The sequence below is a fragment of the Eschrichtius robustus genome, chromosome 3, assembly GCF_028021215.1.
Source record: "Eschrichtius robustus isolate mEscRob2 chromosome 3, mEscRob2.pri, whole genome shotgun sequence".
Classification (NCBI taxonomy): Eukaryota; Metazoa; Chordata; class Mammalia; order Artiodactyla; family Eschrichtiidae; genus Eschrichtius; species Eschrichtius robustus.
In genome coordinates, this window is record NC_090826.1 from 80,626,155 (window position 1) to 80,648,563 (window position 22,409).

Here is a 22,409-nt window from a genome sequence, read left to right on the forward strand (position 1 = left end):
ATCATACTGAAAATATTATCTGATACAAAGCAGCTGTATCAAATATCAAAAACAACAGCAACAACAACAAAACTGAAAAGAAAAATAACTAGAAAACCATCATATGTACAGAAATTAAGAACTAGATTTCCGACCTCCATAGGAGGGCCTCCGGAGTGTGGAGTGTTAGAATTTGGAGTCTCTGCATCCATCCACGTCTCTACAAATGGCCCAACGTCGTTCCTTTTTATGGATTATTTATTGGGGAGGAACCAAGATGGCGGAGTAGAAGGACGTGCTCTCACTCCCTCTTGCGAGAACACCAGAATGACAACTACTGCTGGACAATCATTGACAGGAAGACACTGGAACTCACCAAAAAAGATACCCCACATCCAAAGACAAAGGAGAAGCCACAATGAGACGGCAGGAGGGGCACAATCAGAGTAAAATCAAATCCCATAACTGCTGGGTGGGTGACTCACAGACTGGCAAACACTTATACCACAGAAGTCCACCCACTGGAGTGAAGCTTCTGAGCCCCACGTCAGGCTTCCCAACCTGGGGTTCTGACAACGGGAGGAGGAATTCCTAGAGAATCAGACTTTGAAGCCTAGTGGGAATTGATTGCAGGACTTCGACAGGACTGGGGAAAACAGAGACCCCACTCTTGGAGGGTGCACACAAAATAGTGTGTGCATCAGGACCCAGGGGAAGGAGCAGTGACCCTGGGGGAGACTGAACCAGACCTACTTCCTAGTGTTGGAAGGTCTCCTGCAGAGGCAGGGGATGGCTCTGTTTCACCGTGGGGACAAGGACACTGGCAGCAGAAGTTCTGGGAAGTACTCCTTGGCGTGAGCCCTCTCAGTCTGTCATTAGCCCCACCAAAGAGCCCAGATAGGCTCCAGTGCTGGATGGCCTCAGGCCAAACAACCAACAGGGAGGGAACCCAGCCCCACCCATCAACAGTCAAGTGGATTAAAGTTTTACTGAGCTCTGACCACCACAGCAACAGTCAGCTCTACCCACCACCAGAGCCTCCCATCAAGCCCCTTAGATAGCCTCAACCACCAGAGGGCAGACAGCAGAAGCAAGAAAAACAATAATCCTGCAGCCTGTGGGAAAATAAACCACATTCACAGAAAGATAGACAAAATGAAAAGGCAGAGGGCTATATACCAGATGAAGGAACAAGATAAAACCCCACAAAAACAACTAAATGAAGTGGAGATAGGCAACCTTCCAGAAAAAGAATTCAGAATAATGATAGTGAAGATGATCCAGGACCTCGGAATAAGAATGGAGGCAAAGATCGAGAAGATGCAAGAAATGTTTAACAAAGACCTAGAAGAATTAAAGAACAAAGAAACAGAGATGAACAATACAATAACTGAAATGAAAACTACATTAGAAGGAATCAATAGCAGAATAACTGAGGCAGAAGAATGGATAAGTGACCTGGAAGACAGAATGGTGGAATTCACTGCTGCGGAACAGAATAAGGAAAAAAGAATGAGAAGAAATGAAGACAGCCTAACAGACCTCTGGGACAACATTAAACGCAACAACATTTGCATTATAGGGGTCCCAGAAGGAGAAGAGAGAGAGAAAGGACCCAAGAAAATATTTGAAGAGATTATAGTCGAAAACTTGCCTAACATGGGAAAGGAAATAGCCACCCAAGTCCAGGAAGCACAGAGAGTCCCATACAGGATAAACCCAAGGAGAAACACACCGAGACACATAGTAATCAAGCTGGTAAAAATTAAAGACAAAGAAAAATTATTGAAAGCAGCAAGGGAAAAACGACAAATAACATACAAGGGAACTCCCATAAGGTTAACAGCTGATTTCCCAGGAGAAACTCTACAAGCCAGAAGGGAGTGATATACTTAAAGTGATGAAAGGGAAGAACCTAAAACCAAGATTACTCTACCCGGCAAGGATCTCATTTAGATTTGATGGAGAAATCAAAAGCTTTACAGACAAGCAAAAGCTAAGAGAATTCAGCATCACCAAACCAGCTCTACAAAAATGTTAAAGGAACTTCTCTAAGTGGCAAACACAAGAGAAGAAAAGGACCTACAAAAACAAACCCAAAACAATTAAGAAAATGGTCATACGAACATACATATTGATAATTACCTTCAACGTGAATGGATTAAATGCTCCAACCAAAAGACACAGGCTTGCTGAATGGATACCAAAACAAGACCCATATATATGCTGTCTACAAGAGACCCACTTCAGACCTAGGGACACATACAGACTGAAAGTGAGGGGATGGAAAAAGATATTCCATGCAAATGGAAATCAAAAGAAAGCTGGAGTAGCAATACTCATATCAGATAAACAGACTTTAAAATAAAGAATGTTACAAGAGACAAGGAAGGACACTACATAATGATCAAGGGATCAATCCAAGAAGAAGATATAACAATTATAAATATATATGCACCCAACATAGGAGCACCTCAATACATAAGGCAACTGCTAACAGCTACAAAAGAGGAAATCGACAGTAACACAATAATAGTGGGGGACTTTAACACCTCACTTACATCAATGGACAGATCATCCAAAATGAAAATAAAAAAGGAAACAGAAGCTTTAAATGACACAATAGACCAGATAGATTTAATTGATATTTATAGGACATTCCATCCAAAAACAGCAGATTACACTTTCTTCTCAAGTGCGCACAGAACATTCTCCAGGATAGATCACATCTTGGGTCACAATTCAAGCCTCAGTAAATTTAAGAAAATTGAAATCATATCAAGCATCTTTTCTGACCACAACACTATGAGATTAGAAATGAATTACAGGGAAAAAAACGTAAAAAACACAAACACATGGAGGCTAAACAATACGTTTCTAGATAACCAAGAGATCACTGAAGAAATCAAAGAGGAAATCAAAAAATACCTAGAGACAAATGACAATGAAAACACGACGATCCAAAACCTATGGGATGCAGCAAAAGCAGTTCTTAGAGGGAAGTTTATAGCTATACAAGCCTACCTAAAGAAACAAGAAAAATCTCAAGTAAACAATCTAACATTACAACTAAAGGAACTAGAGAAAGAAGAACAAACAAAACCCAAAGTTAGCAGAAGGAAAGAAATCATAAAGATCAGAGCAGAAATAAATGAAATAGAAACAAAGAAAACAATAGCAAAGATCAATAAAACTAAAAGCTGGTTCTTTGAGAAGATAAACAAAATTGATAAACCATTACCCAGACTCAACAAGAAAAAGAGGGAGAGGACTCAAATCAATAAAATCAGAAATGAAAAAGGAGAAGTTACAACAGACACCGCAGAAATACAAAGCATCTTAAGAGACTACTACAAGCAACTCTATGCCAATAAAATGGACAACCTGGAAGAAATGGACAAATTCTTAGAAAGGTATAACCTTCCAAGACTGAACCAGGAAGAAACAGAAAATATGAACAGACCAATCACAAGTAATGAAATTGAAACTGTGATGAAGAATCTTCCAACAAACAAAAGCCCAGGACCAGATGGTTTCACAGGAGAATTCTATCAAACATTTAGAGAAGAGCTAACACCTATCCTTCTCAAACTCTTCCAAAATATTGCAGAGGGAGGAACACTCCCAAACTCATTCTACGAGGCCACCATCACCCTGATACCAAAACCAGACAAAGATGTCACAAAGAAAGAAAACTACAGGCCAATATCACTGATGAACATAGATGCAAAAATCTTCAACAAAATACTAGCAAACAGAATCCAACAGCACATTAAAAGGATCATACACCATGATCAATTGGGGTTTATTCCAGGAATGCAAGGATTCTTCAATATACGCAAATCAATCAACGTGACACATCATACTAACAAATTGAGGAGAAAAACCATGTGATCATCTCAATAGATGCAGAGAAAGCTTTCGACAAAATTCAACACCCATTTATGATAAAAGCCCTGCAGAAAGTAGGCATAGAGGGAACTTTCCTCAACATAATAAAGGCCATATATGACAAACCCACAGCCAACATTGTCCTCAATGGTGAAAAACTGAAACCATTTCCACTAAGATCAGGAACAAGACAAGGTTGCCCACTCTCACCACTATTATTCAACATAGTTTTGGAAGTGTTAGCCACAGCAATCAGAGAAGACAAAGAAATAAAAGGAAACCAAATTGGAAAAGAAGAAGTAAAGCTGTCACTGTTTGCAGATTACATGATAGTATACATAGAGAATCCTAAAGATGCTACCAGAAAACTACTAGAGCTAATCAATGAATTTGGTAAAGTAGCAGGATACAAAATTAATGCACAGAAATCTCTTGCATTCCTATACACTAATGATGAAAAATCTGAAAGTGAAATTAAGAAAACACTCCCATTTACCATTGCAACAAAAAGAATAAAATATCTAGGAATAAACCTACCTAAGAAGACAAAAGACCTGTATGCAGAAAATTATAAGACACTGATGAAAGAAATTAAAGATGATACAAATAGATGGAGAGATATACCATGTTCCTGGATTGGAAGAATCAACATTGTGAAAATGACTCTACTACCCAAAGCAATCTACAGATTCAATGCAATCCTTATCAAACTAAAACTGGCATTTTTCACAAAACTAGAACAAAAAATTTCACAATTTGTATGGAAACACAAAAGACCCCGAATAGCCAAAGCAATCTTCACGATGAAAAATGGAGCTGGAGGAATCAGGCTCCCTGTCTTCAGACTATATTACAAAGCTACAGTTATCAAGACAGTTTGGTACTGGCACAAAAACAGAAACATAGATCAGTGGAAGAGGATAGAAAGCCCAGAGATAAACCCACGCACATATGGTCACCTTATCTTTGATAAAGGAGGCAAGCATATAGAGTGGAGAAAAGACAGCCTCTTCAATAAGTGGTGTTGGGAAAACTGGACAGGTACATGAAGTATGAAAATTGAACATTCCCTGACACCATACACAAAAATAAACTCAAAATGGATTAAAGACCTAAGTGTAAGGCCAGACACTATCAAACTCTTAGAGGAAAACATAGGCGAACACTCTATGACATAAATCACAGCAAGATCCTTTTTGACCCACCTCCTAGAGAAATGGAAATAAAAACACAAATAAACAAATGGGACCTAATGAAACTTCAAAGCTTTTGCACAGCAAAGGAAACCATAAACAAGACCAAAAGACAACCCTCAGAATGGGAGAAAATATTTGCAAATGAAGCAACTGACAAAGGATTAATCTCCAAGATTTACAAGCAGCTCATGCAGCTCAATAACAAAAAAACGAACAACCCAATCCAAAAATGGGCAGAAGACCTAAATAGACATTTCTCCAAAGAAGATATACAGATTGCCAACAGACACATGAGAGAATGCTCAAAATCATTAATCATTAGAGAAATGCAAACCAAAACTACAATGAGATAGCATCTCTCACCAGTCAGAATGGCCATCATCAAAAAATCTAGAAAGAATAAATGCTGGAGAGGGTGTGGAGAAAAGGGAACACTCTTGCACTGTTGGTGGGAATGTAAATTGATACAGCCACTATGGAGAACAGTATGGAGGTTCCTTAAAAAACTAAAAATAGAACTACCATACGACCCAGCAATCCCACTACTGGGCATATACCCTGAGAAAACCATAATTCAAAAAGAGTCATGTACCAAAATGTTCATTGCAGCTCTATTTACAATAGCCAGGACATGGAAGCAACCTAAGTGTCCATCATCGGAAGAATGGATAAAGAAGATGTGGCACATATATACAATGGAATATTACTCAGCCATAAAAAGAAATGAAATGGAGGTATTTGAGGTGAGGTGGATGGAGTTAGAGTCTGTCATACAGAGTGAAGTAAGTCAGAAAGAGAAAAACAAATACAGTATGCTAACACATACATATGGAATCTAAGGGAAAAAAAAAAAAGGTCATGAAGAACCTAGTGGCAAGACGGGAATAAAGACACAGACCTACTAGAGAATGGACTTGAGGATATGTAGAGGGGGAGGGGTAAGATGTGACAGGGTGAGAGAGTGGCATGGACATATATACACTACCAAATGTAAAATAGATAGCTAGTGGGAAGCAGCCCCATAGCACAGGGAGATCAGCTCGGTGCTTTGTGACCACCTAGAGGGGTGGGACAGGGAGGGTGGGAGGGAAGGAGACGCAAGAGTGAAGAGATATGGGAACATATGTATATGTATAACTGATTCACTTTGTTATAAAGCAGAAACTAACACACCATTGTAAAGCAATTATACTCCAATAAAGATGTTTAAAAAAAATAAAAATTAAAAAAATAAAACATTTAGAGAAGAGCTAACACCCATCCTTCTCAAACTCTTCCAAAAAATTGCAGAGGAAGGAACACTCCCAAACTCATTCTATGAGGCCACCATCACCTTGATACCAAAACCAGACAAAGATACTACAAAAATGGAAAATTACAGACCAATATCACTGATGAATATAGATGCAAAAATCCTCAACAAAATACTAGCAAACAGAATCCAACAGCACATTAAAAGGATCATACACCACGATCAAGTGGGATTTATCCCAGGGATGCTAGGATTCTTCAATATATGCAAATCAATCAATGTGATACACCATATTTACAAATTGAAGAATAAAAACCATATGATCATCTCAATAGATGCAGAAAAAGCTTTGGACAAAATTCAACACCCATTTATGATAAAACACTCTCCAGACAGTGGGCATAGAGGGAACCTACCTCAACATAATAAAGGCCATATACGACAAACCCACCGCAAACATCATTCTCAACGGTGAAAAACTGAAACCATTTCCTCTAAGATCAGGAACAAGACAAGGATGTCCACTCTCACCACTATCATTCAACATAGTTTTGGAAGTCCTAGCCACGGCAATCATAGAAGAAAAAGAAATAAAAGAAATACAAATTGGAAAAGAAGAAGTAAAACTGTCACTGTTTGCAGATGACATGATACTATACATAAAGAATCCTAAAAACGCCACCAGAAAACTACTAGAGTTAATCAATGAATTTGGTAAAGTTGCAGAATACAAAATTAATGCACAGGAATCTCTTGCATTCCTATACATTAATGATGAAAAATCTGAAAGAGAAATTATAGAAACACTCCCATTTACCATTGCAACAAAAAGAATAAAATACCTAGGAATAAACCTACCTAGGGAGACAAAAGACCTGTATGCAGAAAACTATAAGACACTGGTGAAAGAAATTAAAGATGATACAAACAGAGGGAGAGATATACCATGTTCTTGGATTGGAAGAATCAACATTGTGAAAATGACTATACTACCCAAAGCAATCTACAGATTCAATGCAATCCCTATCAAATTACCAATGGAATTTTTTATGGAACTAGAACAAATCATCTTAAAATTTGTATGGAGACACAAAAGACCCCGAATAGCCAAAGCAGTCTTGAGGCAAAAAAACGGAGCTGGAGGAATCAGACTCCCTGACTTCAGACTATACTACAAAGATACAGTAATCAAGACAATATGGTACTGGCACAACAACAGAAACATAGATCAATGGAACAAGATAGAAAGCCCAGAGATAAACCCACACACCTATGGTCAACTAATCTATGACAAAGGAGGCAAAGATATACAATGGAGAAAAGACAGTCTCTTCAATAAGTGGTGCTGGGAAAACTGGACAGCTACATGTAAAAGAATGAAATTAGAACACTCCCTAACACCATACACAAAAATAAACTCAAAATGGATTCGAGACCTAAATGTAAGACCGGACACTATAAAACTCTTAGAGGAAAACATAGGAAGAACACTCTTTGACATAAATCACTGCAAGATCTTTTTTGATCCACCTCCTAGAGTAATGGAAATAAAAACAAAAATAAACAAATGGGACCTAATGAAACTTAAAAGCTTTTGCACAGCAAAGGAAACCATAAACAAGACGAAAAGACAACCCTCAGAATGGGAGAAAATATTTGCAAACGAATCAACGGACAAAGGATTAATCTCCAAAATATATAAACAGCTCATTCAGCTCAATATTAAAGAAACAAAGATCCCAATCCAAAAATGGGCAGAAGACCTAAATAGACATTTCTCCAAAGAAGATATACAGATTGCCAACAGACACATGAAAGAATGCTCAACATCACTAATTATTAGAGAAATGCAAATCAAAACTACAATGAGGTATCACCTCACACCAGTTAGAATGGGCATCATCAGAAAATCTACAAACAACAAATGCTGGAGAGGGTGTGGAGTAAAGGGAACTCTCTTGCACTGTTGGTGGGAATGTAAATTGATACAGCCACTATGGAGAACAGTATGGAGGTTCCTTAAAAAACTAAAAATAGAATTACCATATGACCCAGCAATCCCACTACTGGGCATATACCCAGAGAAAACCGTAATTCAAAAAGACACATGCACCCGAATGTTCATTGCAGCACTATTTACAATAGCCAGGTCATGGAAGCAACCTAAATGCCCATCGACAGATGAATGGATAAAGAAGATGTGGTACATATATACAATGGAATATTACTCAGCCATAGAAAGGAACGAAATTGAGTCATTTCTTGAGATGTGGATGGATCTAGAGACTGTCATACAGAGTGAAGGAAGTCAGAAAGAGAAAAACAAATATCATATATTAACGCATGTATGTGGAACCTAGAAAAATGGTACAGATGAGCCGGTTTGCAGGGCAGAAGTTGAGACACAGATGTAGAGAACAGACATATGGACACCAAGGGGGGAAATCTGCGGTGGGGTGGGGATGGCGGTGTGCTGAATTGGGCGCTTGGGATTGACATGTATACACTGATGTGTATAAAACTGATGACTAATAAGAACCTGCAGTATATAAGCACCGCGCTCTAACCGATTGCGCCACTGGAGCTCCAAGAACCTGCAGTATAAAAAAACAAACAAACAAAACAACTAATACTAAAGTTTCACTGGGTTATTTGTATGGAAATATGTTAACATAAATGTTTCAGACATTAAAAAAAAAAAGAACTAGATTTCCAAATAATCCATAGGTCAAAGAAGAAATAATGGAAATTAGAAAATACAACAAACTGATTGATCATGAAACTATTACAAATCACAGCTAATAAAAATTCTTAGCCTTAAATAAATATATAGTATTCCTATACATTTACGTAAACCTTTATTTCCTGTAAATATATAGTATATGCATTCCTATAAAATCTTGTATTCTATAAACTGCATACTAAAAATAACAAGGCTTATGGGAAAAAGTATTGAGGCAAACAACTAAAAAATTCATACAACCTTATAACAAGAGCACTAACCTAAATAATCCTAATAAAAATACTAGCACAGTGAAAAAGACATGTTAAATTCCTCATAAAGTTATATATACATACATGTATGTAACACTTTATGTGTGTGTGTTTTAAGTAGCTTGATGGTGTAGGGTGTAACAAGAGTTGAGGCTGCTGAGTTAATAAACACAAAGGACAAAATGTCCAATGATTGGGCATTGCATAATATGTGCTTTCAAAGCAGAGTACATGACAAACCTGGGTCCAGAGGAGAAACAGGTAAAACGGCATCATGTACAACACTGTATTCCTCTGAAAACTCAGCTACGTTCAGCTAGAATGTATATTTTATGTTAAGCTGCTGTGATGGTTAATTTTATGTGTCAACTTAACTGGGCCATAGGGTGCCCAGGTATTTGGTCAAATATTATTCTGGGTATGTCTGTAAAGGTGTTTTGGATGATATTAACATTTAAATTGATAGACTGAACACTGATAGAACATTAGTGCTCTTTGCAATATTAATGGATTTCCATTTAAAAGATTTCTGTGGGCAAATAAGAATGTAAAAATCTCAGGCTAATCAATTTCAGCTCTTTTTTACTACCTTTCTTCTTAGCACCTTTAATATGCTACTGAACCCCATGAATCTCCTAGAGAAGATAGTTTAGAGTAAAACTGCATTCTCTATTTTAATTTGGAGTCTCTCTCCCCCAACGCCCAGAACACCCACTAAGATAAATTGGTGTATGACATGAAGATCTAAATAGATTTTCACTATACCATTTATTGAAACATCAATCCCAAGGCAGTTCTCAATTTTAATGTGCAAAAGAAGCATCCAGGGAACAAGCTTAAAATCTAAATTACTAGGTTTTACTCCTAGAAGGTGAGGTTTGTAAGTCTGGAGTAGGGTTCATTAATTTCATTTTTAACATAACAGCACCCTCAGTTGACTTTGAGAGGAAGCAGTTAACCCAACCACACTTTAAGAAACATTACCCTGCTACGTGATAAGGAATATTTTCAGCTCCAAGATTGGATTGTCCTTTTGGACATTCCTGCCAGGACATGGAATGAGTGAGGAATGAAAGAGAAACCAAAGACATCAAACATTTTATAATAGGCTTAATAAACCGGTTATGCTATTGAGAATAAGAGGCAAGTAGAGATACATTTTCCTAACCTTGGACAAAAAAGAGCAACAACTCATGTTTTCAGAGGAATTTTTTTTTGCTGTAAATGTTCATTATCCCATTTCATCATCACAACAACCCAGTAAGGTAAATAGGACATGTAATATATTCTTGTTTTACAGATAAATAAACTAAGGCTCAGTGAGCATAAGGTCACAGCTAGCATAGTGGCAGAACTGGGACTGAAATCCAGGCATTTGGAACACAAATTTTATGTTCATTCCACTGTATAGTATTGCAGGTCAAATTAACTGTTATATGCTCTGGGTGTCAAGTTTCATGTCATATATGTAAGAAAAGATTTCCAACAGAAAACTAACGTTCAAATGTCATAGCAAAGGTGAGAGACCAGGATCAAAACTACAATTCATTTACATAATGACCATAGCTTAAGCTGTGAAGGTAAATTATGTTTTCAAAGAAATTATCATAAACTGGGAATAAAGGTCCAACATCTACACATTTAAGAAGCCCATAGTAAAGCAAAAAAGGTCAGCAAAGAGAAATTGACTAAAGAAGCAGAAAGAGAATCAAAAGAATGTTAAAAATAAGAAAATTAATCAGGTAGTATCCACTGATGATTGAGAAAGAGGACAAATATTACACATATCATTTATTAGGTATGTTTAAAGGCAGAAGGAATGTTATCAGTGGATTCAAGAAGTTCCACAGGGAAAGAATGATAGTGGGAATAAGATTCTTGAGAATTAAAGTATCTGAAGAATAGATGAAGTTATATTAGTGATTCTCATGCCCCCTTTAGTGAGACATCCTAAAATACAAAGAAGGTAATTCTCACAAACAAATTAGGTTTATCAGAATGAGGACTATGGGAGAGGAAAAAAATGTTATAAATCTAGGGTTGAGAGTTAGGGAGGTAATTTGTTTTAAAAAACCTTATACAAATAAATACAAATAAAAACATAATACAAAATCATACATTTCTATAGTACAGCTGCAAGTATGTAAAAATGCATTTAAAAATGGAAGGATACATGAAATGTTAACAGATAGTCAGATTCTGATTTTTTTAAACTTTCCTATACTTCCCAATTTTTATTCAGTAAAGTATCTCTTCTTAAAAAGTTTAATTTGTTATAATGAAGTCAATATTTTCCCCCAAGAAACTTCTAATCATGAGTGGTAAAAACTAGAAAACATTCTTCCTTGTTTCTGTTATACCCTACATAGAATCAAAAAGAGAGAGACAGAGAGAAAAGGAGCCTAAGTAACCATCCAGATAAGCAATGTTTGAATAATTAAGAATTGGCAAAAGTATAGCTACAAGAGTTATGACAGGACTGAAGCAACCCAAAGATTTGAGCATTTTAATCCTCTGCTAAGTCACCGGAGTTAGCGAACACAAATTCCGTGCCTGTCAAAAAGAAGCTCTATAATTTTAGAAATAGGACTCGTATAAATTGATCATGCTAATAATGATGATACCCTGTTGAGAACTGAAACCACAATTTAATTTTACCATCATCTAAATTTTAGTAGAAAAAAATTTTTAATTTAGCCTCAAGTAAGCAATTGTTAAATTTACTAACAATCATGGAAAAATTACCAGTTGGTTTGAAATTAACATCTTCATCCATCTTTATCAGGTCCAGAGATGATAAATCATTCAGATTCTTCAAACATAATTCTGTTCAATGATAGAAAACACATTTTTTACTTTAGTAAAATAAAGAAGCAACACAAAATAGAATTTATTATAAAATATCCTGAAGGTGTATTTCTGTGTAATTGTTCTGGGAAGAACTGTAGTCCCTATTTAAGTGGTTAAAAAAAAAAAAAACTCATTTAAACAAAAGAGCCGACTAATATGCTGAAAAAATTTTCTAACAGTAAAAATAATACAAATAATAAAAATAACACTCAAGTGATAACATTTACAACTTGGAGCTTTTAAAATGATATATTTGTACTATCTCATTTAATCCTCAAAACACAACATGGCAGGTATTAATATTATTTCATATACAAGTTAGGAAATTAAAGAATAGAGAAGCTAAGTGACTTGCTCCAAGTCTAAATAACTGTTTTGCCATTTGACTTCCAATATGGCAGTAGTTTTTCTTTTTAAAAAAGCTTTAAGATATATACACACAAAGTATAAAGAATCAAATAGTTCTACAGACATTGTTCAAAAAACACCAGTCTTTCCCCTCCTCCTAGTTTGCCACACTCTCTTAAGGTAACCATTATGACTATTTTAGCTGATGGTTCTAGTATTTACTTCAGCATCTCTGAATATGACACTATTGCACCTGGAAGGAACCTCTGAATAGGAAGCAATGCAAGTTCACTCTCACTGATTGATAGGGACCAGAGCAGTCAATTGTAGTAACCTGTTGCATTCAGTGTTCTCTCTGTTCCCTGCTATAAAGCCCAGGAGATTGGAGGCAGTTAACAGCAGAGTGGGAATACCACAACCTATTCAATGTTATATAGAATAGCCACTCAAAAAAACATAGCCCTTAGGGGCTTCCCTGGTGGCGCAGTGGTTGAGAATCCGCCTGCCAATGCAGGGCACACGGGTTCGAGCCCTGGTCTGGGAAGATCCCACATGCCGCGGAGCGACTGGGCCCGTGAGCCACAACGACTGAGCCTGCACGTCTGGAGCCTGTGCTCCGCAACAAGAGAGGCTGCGATAGTGAGAGGCCCGTGCACCCGATGAAGAGTGGCCCCCACTTGCCACAACTAGAGAAAGCCCTCGCACAGAAGTGAAGACCCAACACAGCCAAAAATTAATTAATTAATTAATTAATTTTTAAAAAAATATGTACTTTAAAAAAAATTTAAAAAAAAAATAGCCCTTAGAAAGCAGGGTTCTTTGAAAAATACTTTAGTTTAAGCAACATTGCTAAGGCAGCTTGATAGTTTTAAGTGTTTGGTTAAGTAAAGCTTTTGAAGTCTTTGCTAATTTTCTTAATTACCCACTATTAAATTAACATTCAGTGGCCATCAACAAAAGTCTACACATAATAAATGCTGGAGAGGGTGTGGAGAAAAAGGAACCTTCCTACACTGTTGGTGGGAATGTAAATTGGTACAGCCACTAGGGAGAACAGTATGGAGGTTCCTTAAAAAACTAAAAATAGAGTTACCATATGATCCTCTAATCCCACTCCTGGGCATATATCCAGAGAAAACTATAATTTGAAAAGATACATGCACCCCAATGTTCATTGCAGCACTATTTACAATAGTCAAGACATGGAAGCAACCTAAATGTCCATCAACAGAGGAATGGATAAAGAAGATGTGATATATATATATATACACACACACACACACACACACACACACACACACACACACACACACACATAATGGAATATTACTCAGACATAAAAAAGAATGAAATAATGCCATTTGTGGCAACATGGATGGATGGATGGACCCAGAGATTATCATACTAAGTGAAGTAAGCAAGACAGAGAAAGACAAATATCACATGATATCACTTATATGTAGAATCTTAAAAAAAAAATAATACAAATGAACTTACTTACAAAACAGGAAGAGACTCACAGACACAGAAAACAAACTTATGGTTACCAAAGGGGAAAGAGGGGGAGGGATAAATTAGGAGGTTGGGATTAACATGTACACACCACTATATATAAAATAGATAACCAACAAGGACCTACTGTATAAGCACAGGAAACTATACTCAATATTTTGTAATAATCTATAAGGGAAAAGAATCTAAAAAAGAATATACATATATATAAAACTGAATCACTATACTGTACACCTGAAACTAACATGACATTGTAAATCAACTACACTTAAATAAAAAAAAAACCAATGCTCTCAATTTTCAACTTCAAAAAAATTAATATTCAGTAAGTTAATCAAACAAGAATGCTTACTATATGCTGAGCACTATTCTAAGCTTAAAGTTTATAGTAGTGAACAAGGGAAGGTTCTTCCTCTTTAAAACTTGTATTTTACTGAAGAAAGCAATCAATAACAAATCAATAATATAATCTCAGGTATTGAAAAGTATTACGAGGGAGGGAGAGATTGGGAGTTTGCGATTGACATGTACACACCACTATATTTAAAACAGATAACCAACAAGGACCTACTGTATAAGCACAAGGAACTTTGCTCAATATTCTGTAATAACCTAAATGGGAAAAGAATTTGAAAAAGAATAGATACATGTATATGTACAACTGAACCACTGTGCTGTACACCTGAAACTAACACAACATTGTTACTCAACTATACTCCAATATAAAATAAAAATTAAAAAAAAAGAAAGGTATTATGAAGGAAAATAAAGAACTAAAGAATAACAGAGTTTTTTAAGCTTTTATTTAATTAAGCTTATGTGTATTTCAGATACACAGCTTATAATTTCTGATTAAAGTAAGGATGTAGTCATCCTAATTTTCAACATAAACACATCACCTTTTCCAAGAGCAGGAAAACAGCAGTAACAATATAGAAATTGTTTTTCCTTCGTCTCTGGAAATGTGGGTTTAAATAAGGTCGTCCAGGAAGGTTTCTCTGAGGAGTTGATATGTAAACAAAGACCTGAATGAAATGAAGGTTCAGGCCACGTAAAATATGCAAGAAGTGTTTCAAGAATAAAGAGAGTGCAAGGACCTGAAGTGTGAACAAGCTTGATGTGGTTAAGGAACAGCAAGACAGCCAATTTGGACAGAGTGGAATAAATGAGAGGAAAGTGACAAGAGATGAAGTTAGAGAAATAGGCATAGGGGTACCAAATAGGACTTTGTGGGTTCTGGTGAAAGTTTGCACTTTATTCTAAGAGTGATGGGAGAGCTACTGGAGGATACTGAGTAAGAAAGTATAACCAAATTTAGGAAACAGCATATTCTATGCTAAAGACCCTTCCTAAGAAATTTAAGGCAGACCTCCAAGGAAACAAAAACATTCTATCCAGTTATATAATAAATTTGGCTATTCCTTATAGGCAAAACTTAGCCACCTATAATAACTGAAAATGAGACAAATATGAACTGTTAAGAACATTTAAGAAAAGTTAAATCTTTACAGTTACCAGAATATAGCAAGATATTTCTTGGTCTGTCTCATTTTGTGTATTTGATAATTACGATAAAAAATATATGCTTTTAAAACTCCATTACAAATTTGGTCAATACATAAAGAATAATACAACTATATTATAGATCTGTTTCTCAACAGCTGCATCATGAACATAAGCTATTGCTAATCAGCATGTTTTAACAATATATTTATTCTTTAAGAAAGACAATTTTACTGCTTAATCCTTATCTCTGCATTTTTATTTGCCATATGTGTATATCCAAGTAGAGAACAAGTTAAAATTGGCTAAATATTTTTAGGGATCTAACATATTTTCTTTTCCTGGAAGACAGTCTCAATAAAATGAAGAGGCAGCAATTTCTACTCCTAATAAATGCTTAACAATCTTTTGATATTTTAAAAGATAGGTAAAGAAATACTGAGTGATTAACTGAAAACTAAAACTGAGGTTTGATAGGAATACTTCACTAGCACAGATTAGGATAAGAAGCCCATAATCAAGCTTGGCTTATATTTTCAATTAAAATTAAACTAGAAAAGGAACATAAAGAGTTGAGTATCTATAGGCAACATTTCCAAAGACCAGGATCATTTTAAAAATAAAAACAAACCAAGTTAACATGTTATACAAAGGAAGATATTCTGATATTCTGATAGAATTAATAAATAGATTAATTCAGAAAAAAAGTACATGCGCCAAGCTTTATTTACCTGTGAAAAAGAAATCCATATTTTCTTTTCTGCAAACAAGGTTACTTTAAAAAAATACTTTACCAGAGCATTCTTACTTTCATAATAACTAGACTTTTTCATTAAAATTTATAGAATATAATTTTTTAGAAGGAAATGCATCTAACCTTGTAATTTTGATTCAATTCCATCTTTGCTCAATCCAGATGCAAAACCTACATGTTATGACAATTTATTAAAAATAAAATAGAATGAGATGAATTCATCTTTATAGGCTCAATTTATACCCCAGTTAACTAGAAAAGAGTAATCTAACTCAATCTTAAATAGAAGAAAAAAGTAGCTTAAAGTTAAAACAAGGTTTAAACATCTACAGAAAATACCCACTGTTGTGAAATCCTTTCAATATCAATTGGCTATCTCTTGTTCATTTTATTGTATAACAGTGACCAGGAATACTACATGTATTTTTTTTCCTTAGAGGTCTGAAAGTTTTGAACCTGTGTATATTAGAATGGTATTATAACACGTCAGGTTTTAATCTGATATCCTGCAATCCCAAGCATTTTTATTTTATAACCTGTACCACATGAAAGAACCCTCTAGAAGCAACATAACCATATGTGTGCTAGCTTTAGAAGCAAGATGAAAATTCCAGCAGCAACAGTATTACTATATACTTTGATTTGAACACCAGTTCAGACAAAATTCAAGACTTCTTTTTGACTTTAACTTATTTTAAATAATTTTAGGCATTTTAAAAATTTTTATTGAGATAATTTTTTTCTAAAAGATCTATTTTTAATGGTGTTGATTTCAAGCCTTATTAAAAGACTAGAAGTAAAACAGATAAAGATTTCTCACGTTTCTCTACTCTTGCTCTAACTGTATTTGTTATAATTGTTTTTACTTCTGCTACCTATTAGTTTATATAATCTATTCTGTGACTTATTAGTATAAAGTAGGCCCAATTGGCTCGATTAAGTTACTACTCTTCAAAATCAAAGTAACAAACCATAATGAGATGGGTTTTTCAAGGCTCTGATATAAAGCAAGGTTGATCGTATCCATTCCAAAGCAATATTCACATCTGTGATGGTATGCAATACTATCTCCGCATTTAAATGCTCAAGAAGATGTCTGTGCAAACTAATGGAAAAAAAACCTTTTCATTAGTAATATATATTTCAGTGCCATACAACTCTTACTTGTTTAGAATAATATTTGAATAATTCAATAATATAATTGAATAATATTGTTACTTTAATAATTCATGAAAGTTAACTTAATTTTCAAAAATATGACAAAACCTTAAAATGTCAGTTTAACTTTTAAAAAGATCATAGATTTCTCTCTACTCCATGGATCTAGAAGACATTATTGCTTAAAAAAAGGGTGGGGAGTGGATTACATCCTATTTTCCCCAAAAGTATTATAATCAAACACTTTACTAAAAGGTCTCAGGTTGCCTGTCTCCTACTATTATGCAAATTTTAAAGATGTAAAAAGATGTGAAAATTACATTCCTCCCATTACTAATTTGGCCTTTTATAACAAGGATACATGCAACTGCATGCTAAGAAGCATTGCTGAACAAAGATATTACACTGTCTCTTTTTTAACTATTAAATTTCTTAAAAGTACACAAACTTTCTAATTAGATTATTGAAAAGTTTCAAGAAAATGGCCTTAGAAAATCCCCTAACATATTAAAAGGAAAAATATAGCCTATATTAACATTAACATATTAACGTCTTTTGGGAATATTTTCCATATTACCTGCTTTCTACAGTGTCACTACAAGCTAGCATCTGAATATACTTCTCTTTTGTACTTAACCGAGTCATAATAACTGCAGTAGCTGTAGTGTCAAACTGGAAGAAAAAAAGAAAACAGAGAGATTTAGTAAAGAAAAGCACATGTTGATACCAGTCTTCTTCAATAACTCAAGATTTTCATTTTATATTAAACAGTTCCCTGTCTTAAACAACAGGTCAAAAAGGCCTTAAAAATGCTTCTGAATTTGAATGTTAACTGAAAATTTGACTTAAAAACCTTCCAAGAGTATAGATGTAAAAGTACCACTTTGGTTTCAATGTAACATAATTTTGGCAGTAGTAAAATCAAAACAAACTTAGGTAACTGGTTAAAAGCTGTAAGATTCAGTGCAATTTACATATAATCTAATTTATCCTATAATAATTATAAATTTGTATAACATAATATTTTGATATTCTTTGAAAAGATATTCTTCCTAAATTTTCCCTTAGTACCTATATGAATGACTTCTTTATTCAAGAATCTGTCAGATTAGGCCATGTTTTGTAATGTGTATGGGCTGATTTTTAATTGTCACAATATCTTGGGACCACTATTGGCATTTTGTGCTAGGATCCAGGGATGGTACATGTTCTGCAATGTATGACAGTCCTACACAATGAAAAACTGTCCCATCCAAAATGCCAATAGCATCCCTATTCAGAATAAAAAACAAACAAAAACAAAACAACTCAAAACCAAAAAAACCCTTTAACAGCATACACATTAATAAACCCAACCATTCATCAACCAATGGGGGCTTAGAGGGAATGAAGGGAGTATGTCTCCTTTGGTGAGACTTGTTTTACTTCTACTCCTCCATTAAAGTAGATTTTCTTAGTTACATTTATATTTAAACCTAATCTAAACGTGAAATGTTAATCTTTTGTTTAACAAAAAATACACAATTATTTTTTTTTTTACTTTTTATCTTGTCTTTAAAATAAATTACAAAAAGTGAAAAACTGTCACTTACTTGAGGTCGACCAGCTCTACCAATCATCTGTAGAATATCTGTTTCACTGTACTCTTCAAACATTCCTCCAGCATAATGCATTGTAGATTTTATAACTACTAGGTGAGCAGGCAAATTTACTCCCATGGCTAAGGTGCTGGTAGTAACTGCATCAAATTAAGGAATATTACTTTTAAGTCATATAACTTTATTGTTTCAAGTAAACATTTTCTTATAAAAGATATATTCTTATAAATGTAATAAAACTCATATATAGGAAATTCAGAATAAAAAGAAAGAAGAAAACAACATTACAATGTAAAATAATATATCTTAAAACCAAAACGCTACTAATTCTTACTTTTCAAAATGCACTATGTTCAGTAAGATGATAAAGAACTAAAATTGCCAGATAGTTTACTATAGCACGTATATGTATGGATAGTTATATAATTTTAGATTCTTGGAAGAAAAGCAGAAATAAGTCAGAATACCTGAGCTTTTTCTTTTTCCAAAAGATCTTATAATATTCACAAGAATATCTTTTACTTACAAAGAACTGGTAGATCTCCAACAGTAAAAGCTCCTTCAACTACTTTTCTATCTGACAGCTCCATACCAGCATGATGATAACCAACACCATGTATTAAGATATCTATAAAAGAAATATATCATCTGTTATGTACTGTTGATATTTCATCAGTAATTGGCTCTTTTTATCTATAGCTGAAAATACTATTCAAAAATTATCTCTAAACCTACCTCTCAGTTTTGAATCTCTTATGGAATATGCACACTTATGTAACCTATTTTTAAAAACACAAAATTATTGAGTTATTCCCATTAACATCAAAACTCTTAGTGTATTAGTTAATTATTTTGAAGATTACAGATATCAAAATATTTTCACAACATCATTTTTTGAAAACCATCTTTAAGAAGTAGAGAATATCTAACTTTCATACTGAGAAGTCCCTAATTTTATAACTAAGAAAAAAAAACCTAAATAATCCAATTTTAAAAAGGGCAGAGGACCTGAATGGACATTTTTTTCAAAGATGACATCCAAATGGACAGCAGAACAAGAAAAGGTGCTCAACATCACTAATCATCAGGGAAATGGAAATCAAAACCACAATGAGATATAACCTCACACCTGTCAGAATGGCTATTATCAAAAAGACAACAAATAAGTGTTGGTGAGGATGTGGAGAAAAGGGAATCCTCATGCACTATTGGTGGGAATGTAAATTAATGCAGCCACTATGGAAAATATGGAGATTCCACAAAAATTTTTAAATAGAACTACCATATGATCCAGCAATTTCACTCCTAGGTATTTATCCAACAAAAACAAAACCACCAATTCAAAAAGACATATACACCCCTATGTTCATTGCAGCATTATTTACAATAGCCATGATATGGAAGCAATCTAAGTGTCCAACAATAGATGAATGGATAAAGATGTGGTACTTGTGTGTGTGTGTGTGTGTGTGTGTGTGTGTGTGTGTGTGTATAAAATATTACTCAGCCATAAAAAAGAATGAAATCTTGCCATTTGTGACAACATGGATGAACCTACAGGGTATTATGCTAAGTGAAATAAGTCAGAGAAAGACAAATAAGTGAAATAAGTAAGACAGAGAAAGACAAATACCATATAATTTCACTCGTGTAGAATCTAAAAAACAAAACAAATGAACAAACATAAAATAAAAACAGAGTCATAGATACAGAAAACAAACAGGTGGTTGCCAGAGGGGAGAGAGGTGGGTGGAGGAAAGAAATGGGTGAGGGAGATTAAAAGGAACAAACTTCCAGTTATGAAATAAATGAGTCATGGGTACAAAATGTAGAGTGTGGGAATATAGTCAATAATTATGTAATATCTTGCATAGTGACAGATTGTAACTAGACTTATCATGGTGATCATTTTGAAATGTATGGAAATACTAAATCACTGTGTTGTGTAATAGGAACTAACACAGTGCTGAAGGTCAATTATACTTCAAAAAAGGAACAAATTCATGGAAAAAGAGATCAGATTTGTGGTTACCAGAGGTGAGGGGTTGGGGGGTGCGGAGGGGCAACTGGATGAAGGAGTCAAAAGGCACAAACTTCCAGTTATAAGATAAATAGGCACTAGGGATATAATGTACAACATGATAAATATAATTAACACTGCTGCATGTTACATATAAAAGTTAAGAGAGTAAATCCTAACAGTTCTCATCACAAGTGAAAAACATTTCTATTTAATTTTGTATCTATATGTATGGATGATGAATATGCACTAAACTTATTGTGGTAATCCTTTCATGCTATATGTAAGTCAAATCTTTATTCTGTACACCCTGAACTTATACAGTGCTGTATGTCAATTATATCTCAATAAAACTGGGGAAAATAAGGAAATAAATAATTATAAATAAAATCACCAAAAAAAAAAAAAAGAGAGAAAAATACCCCCAAAGGCTCAGGAAACATTTTCACTATGAGAATACTACCAATTAATTTCCTGACGTTAACTAAAATTTTTCAAAATATAGAAATATTTTTTAAGTTAAATGCATGATACAACAGAAAAATTATTTTTGAAAAAGCTAAAGAGACCAGAGTACACAAAAAGTTGGGCATGCTAGACAAGTTTAGAAACCTTAGTAACAGAATCTGGGGTTTATGGGCAAAAAGAAATCTTGTGGGAGCTGCTAGAATGTGACTGGTTAAAGGGGAATTGACATAAGCAGCGGTCTCTTCCCCTAGTCTATAGCAACTCAAAATGGCATTCCACTCCTTATCACTTATGCTTTTCTCAGGGAATGAAGTAAAAGTCGAACATACAAATGAGAATCTATTCAACTGTTTATTGTTCCTGAGTAACAGACTGACTGTGATATATGATAAATATTCTCTAGGGTATAAAACAAAGAAGTAGGTACAAAGAAATCTATGTTATTGTTATCTTGATAGCATTAATTTCACATTTTCCCTTTCTGTCTACCTCTTAGACCTCATGTACTTTTTTGGCTATAAGCTCTATTTCAGTTTCTCTTTCTCTGACTCTCTACTGCATCTTATTGTTTAATCATGCTTTGCTGATGTTTGAAACAAAAGCTGCACCATAGAGAGTTTTTATCTTATGGCAGTAACTAAGGAGATCAAGTTAAATCCTTAAAGCAGAAGTAAAATTATGAAAATAGTATATACAGCATGGATAGGTGGCTGCATAGGTAATTCTTTAATGCACTAAATGACTAGAGATCCACCCTTTTAGTGGATAGAAAGTCAAATGTCAGAAAGCTAAAGTGGTATCCTCTAGGTTTGGTACACATCTTTGGTTGAAAAGTAACCAGAGGTGTAGCCACAGGGTAGACTGTAATTGGAAAGCTGATCTGATC

The 22,409-nt window shown here is 34.6% G+C and overlaps 1 protein-coding gene across 6 annotated transcripts in view; it reads right to left on the minus strand.

Annotated features, from left to right (window-relative positions):
• HFM1 (helicase for meiosis 1) overlaps nucleotides 1–22,409 on the minus strand; it is a 137,224-nt gene that overhangs the window by 75,848 nt on the left and 38,967 nt on the right. For all 6 annotated transcript variants that reach the window (XM_068540286.1, XM_068540287.1, XM_068540284.1 and 3 more), the window contains 7 exons: nucleotides 19,771–19,814; nucleotides 19,562–19,663; nucleotides 19,030–19,175; nucleotides 18,015–18,109; nucleotides 17,251–17,384; nucleotides 16,403–16,450; nucleotides 12,058–12,138 (listed from right to left, as the gene is read on the minus strand). In XM_068540286.1, the coding sequence (XP_068396387.1) occupies nucleotides 12,058–12,138; nucleotides 16,403–16,450; nucleotides 17,251–17,384; nucleotides 18,015–18,109; nucleotides 19,030–19,175; nucleotides 19,562–19,663; nucleotides 19,771–19,814 (650 nt within the window). The remainder of the gene's footprint in view (nucleotides 1–12,057; nucleotides 12,139–16,402; nucleotides 16,451–17,250; nucleotides 17,385–18,014; nucleotides 18,110–19,029; nucleotides 19,176–19,561; nucleotides 19,664–19,770; nucleotides 19,815–22,409) is intronic.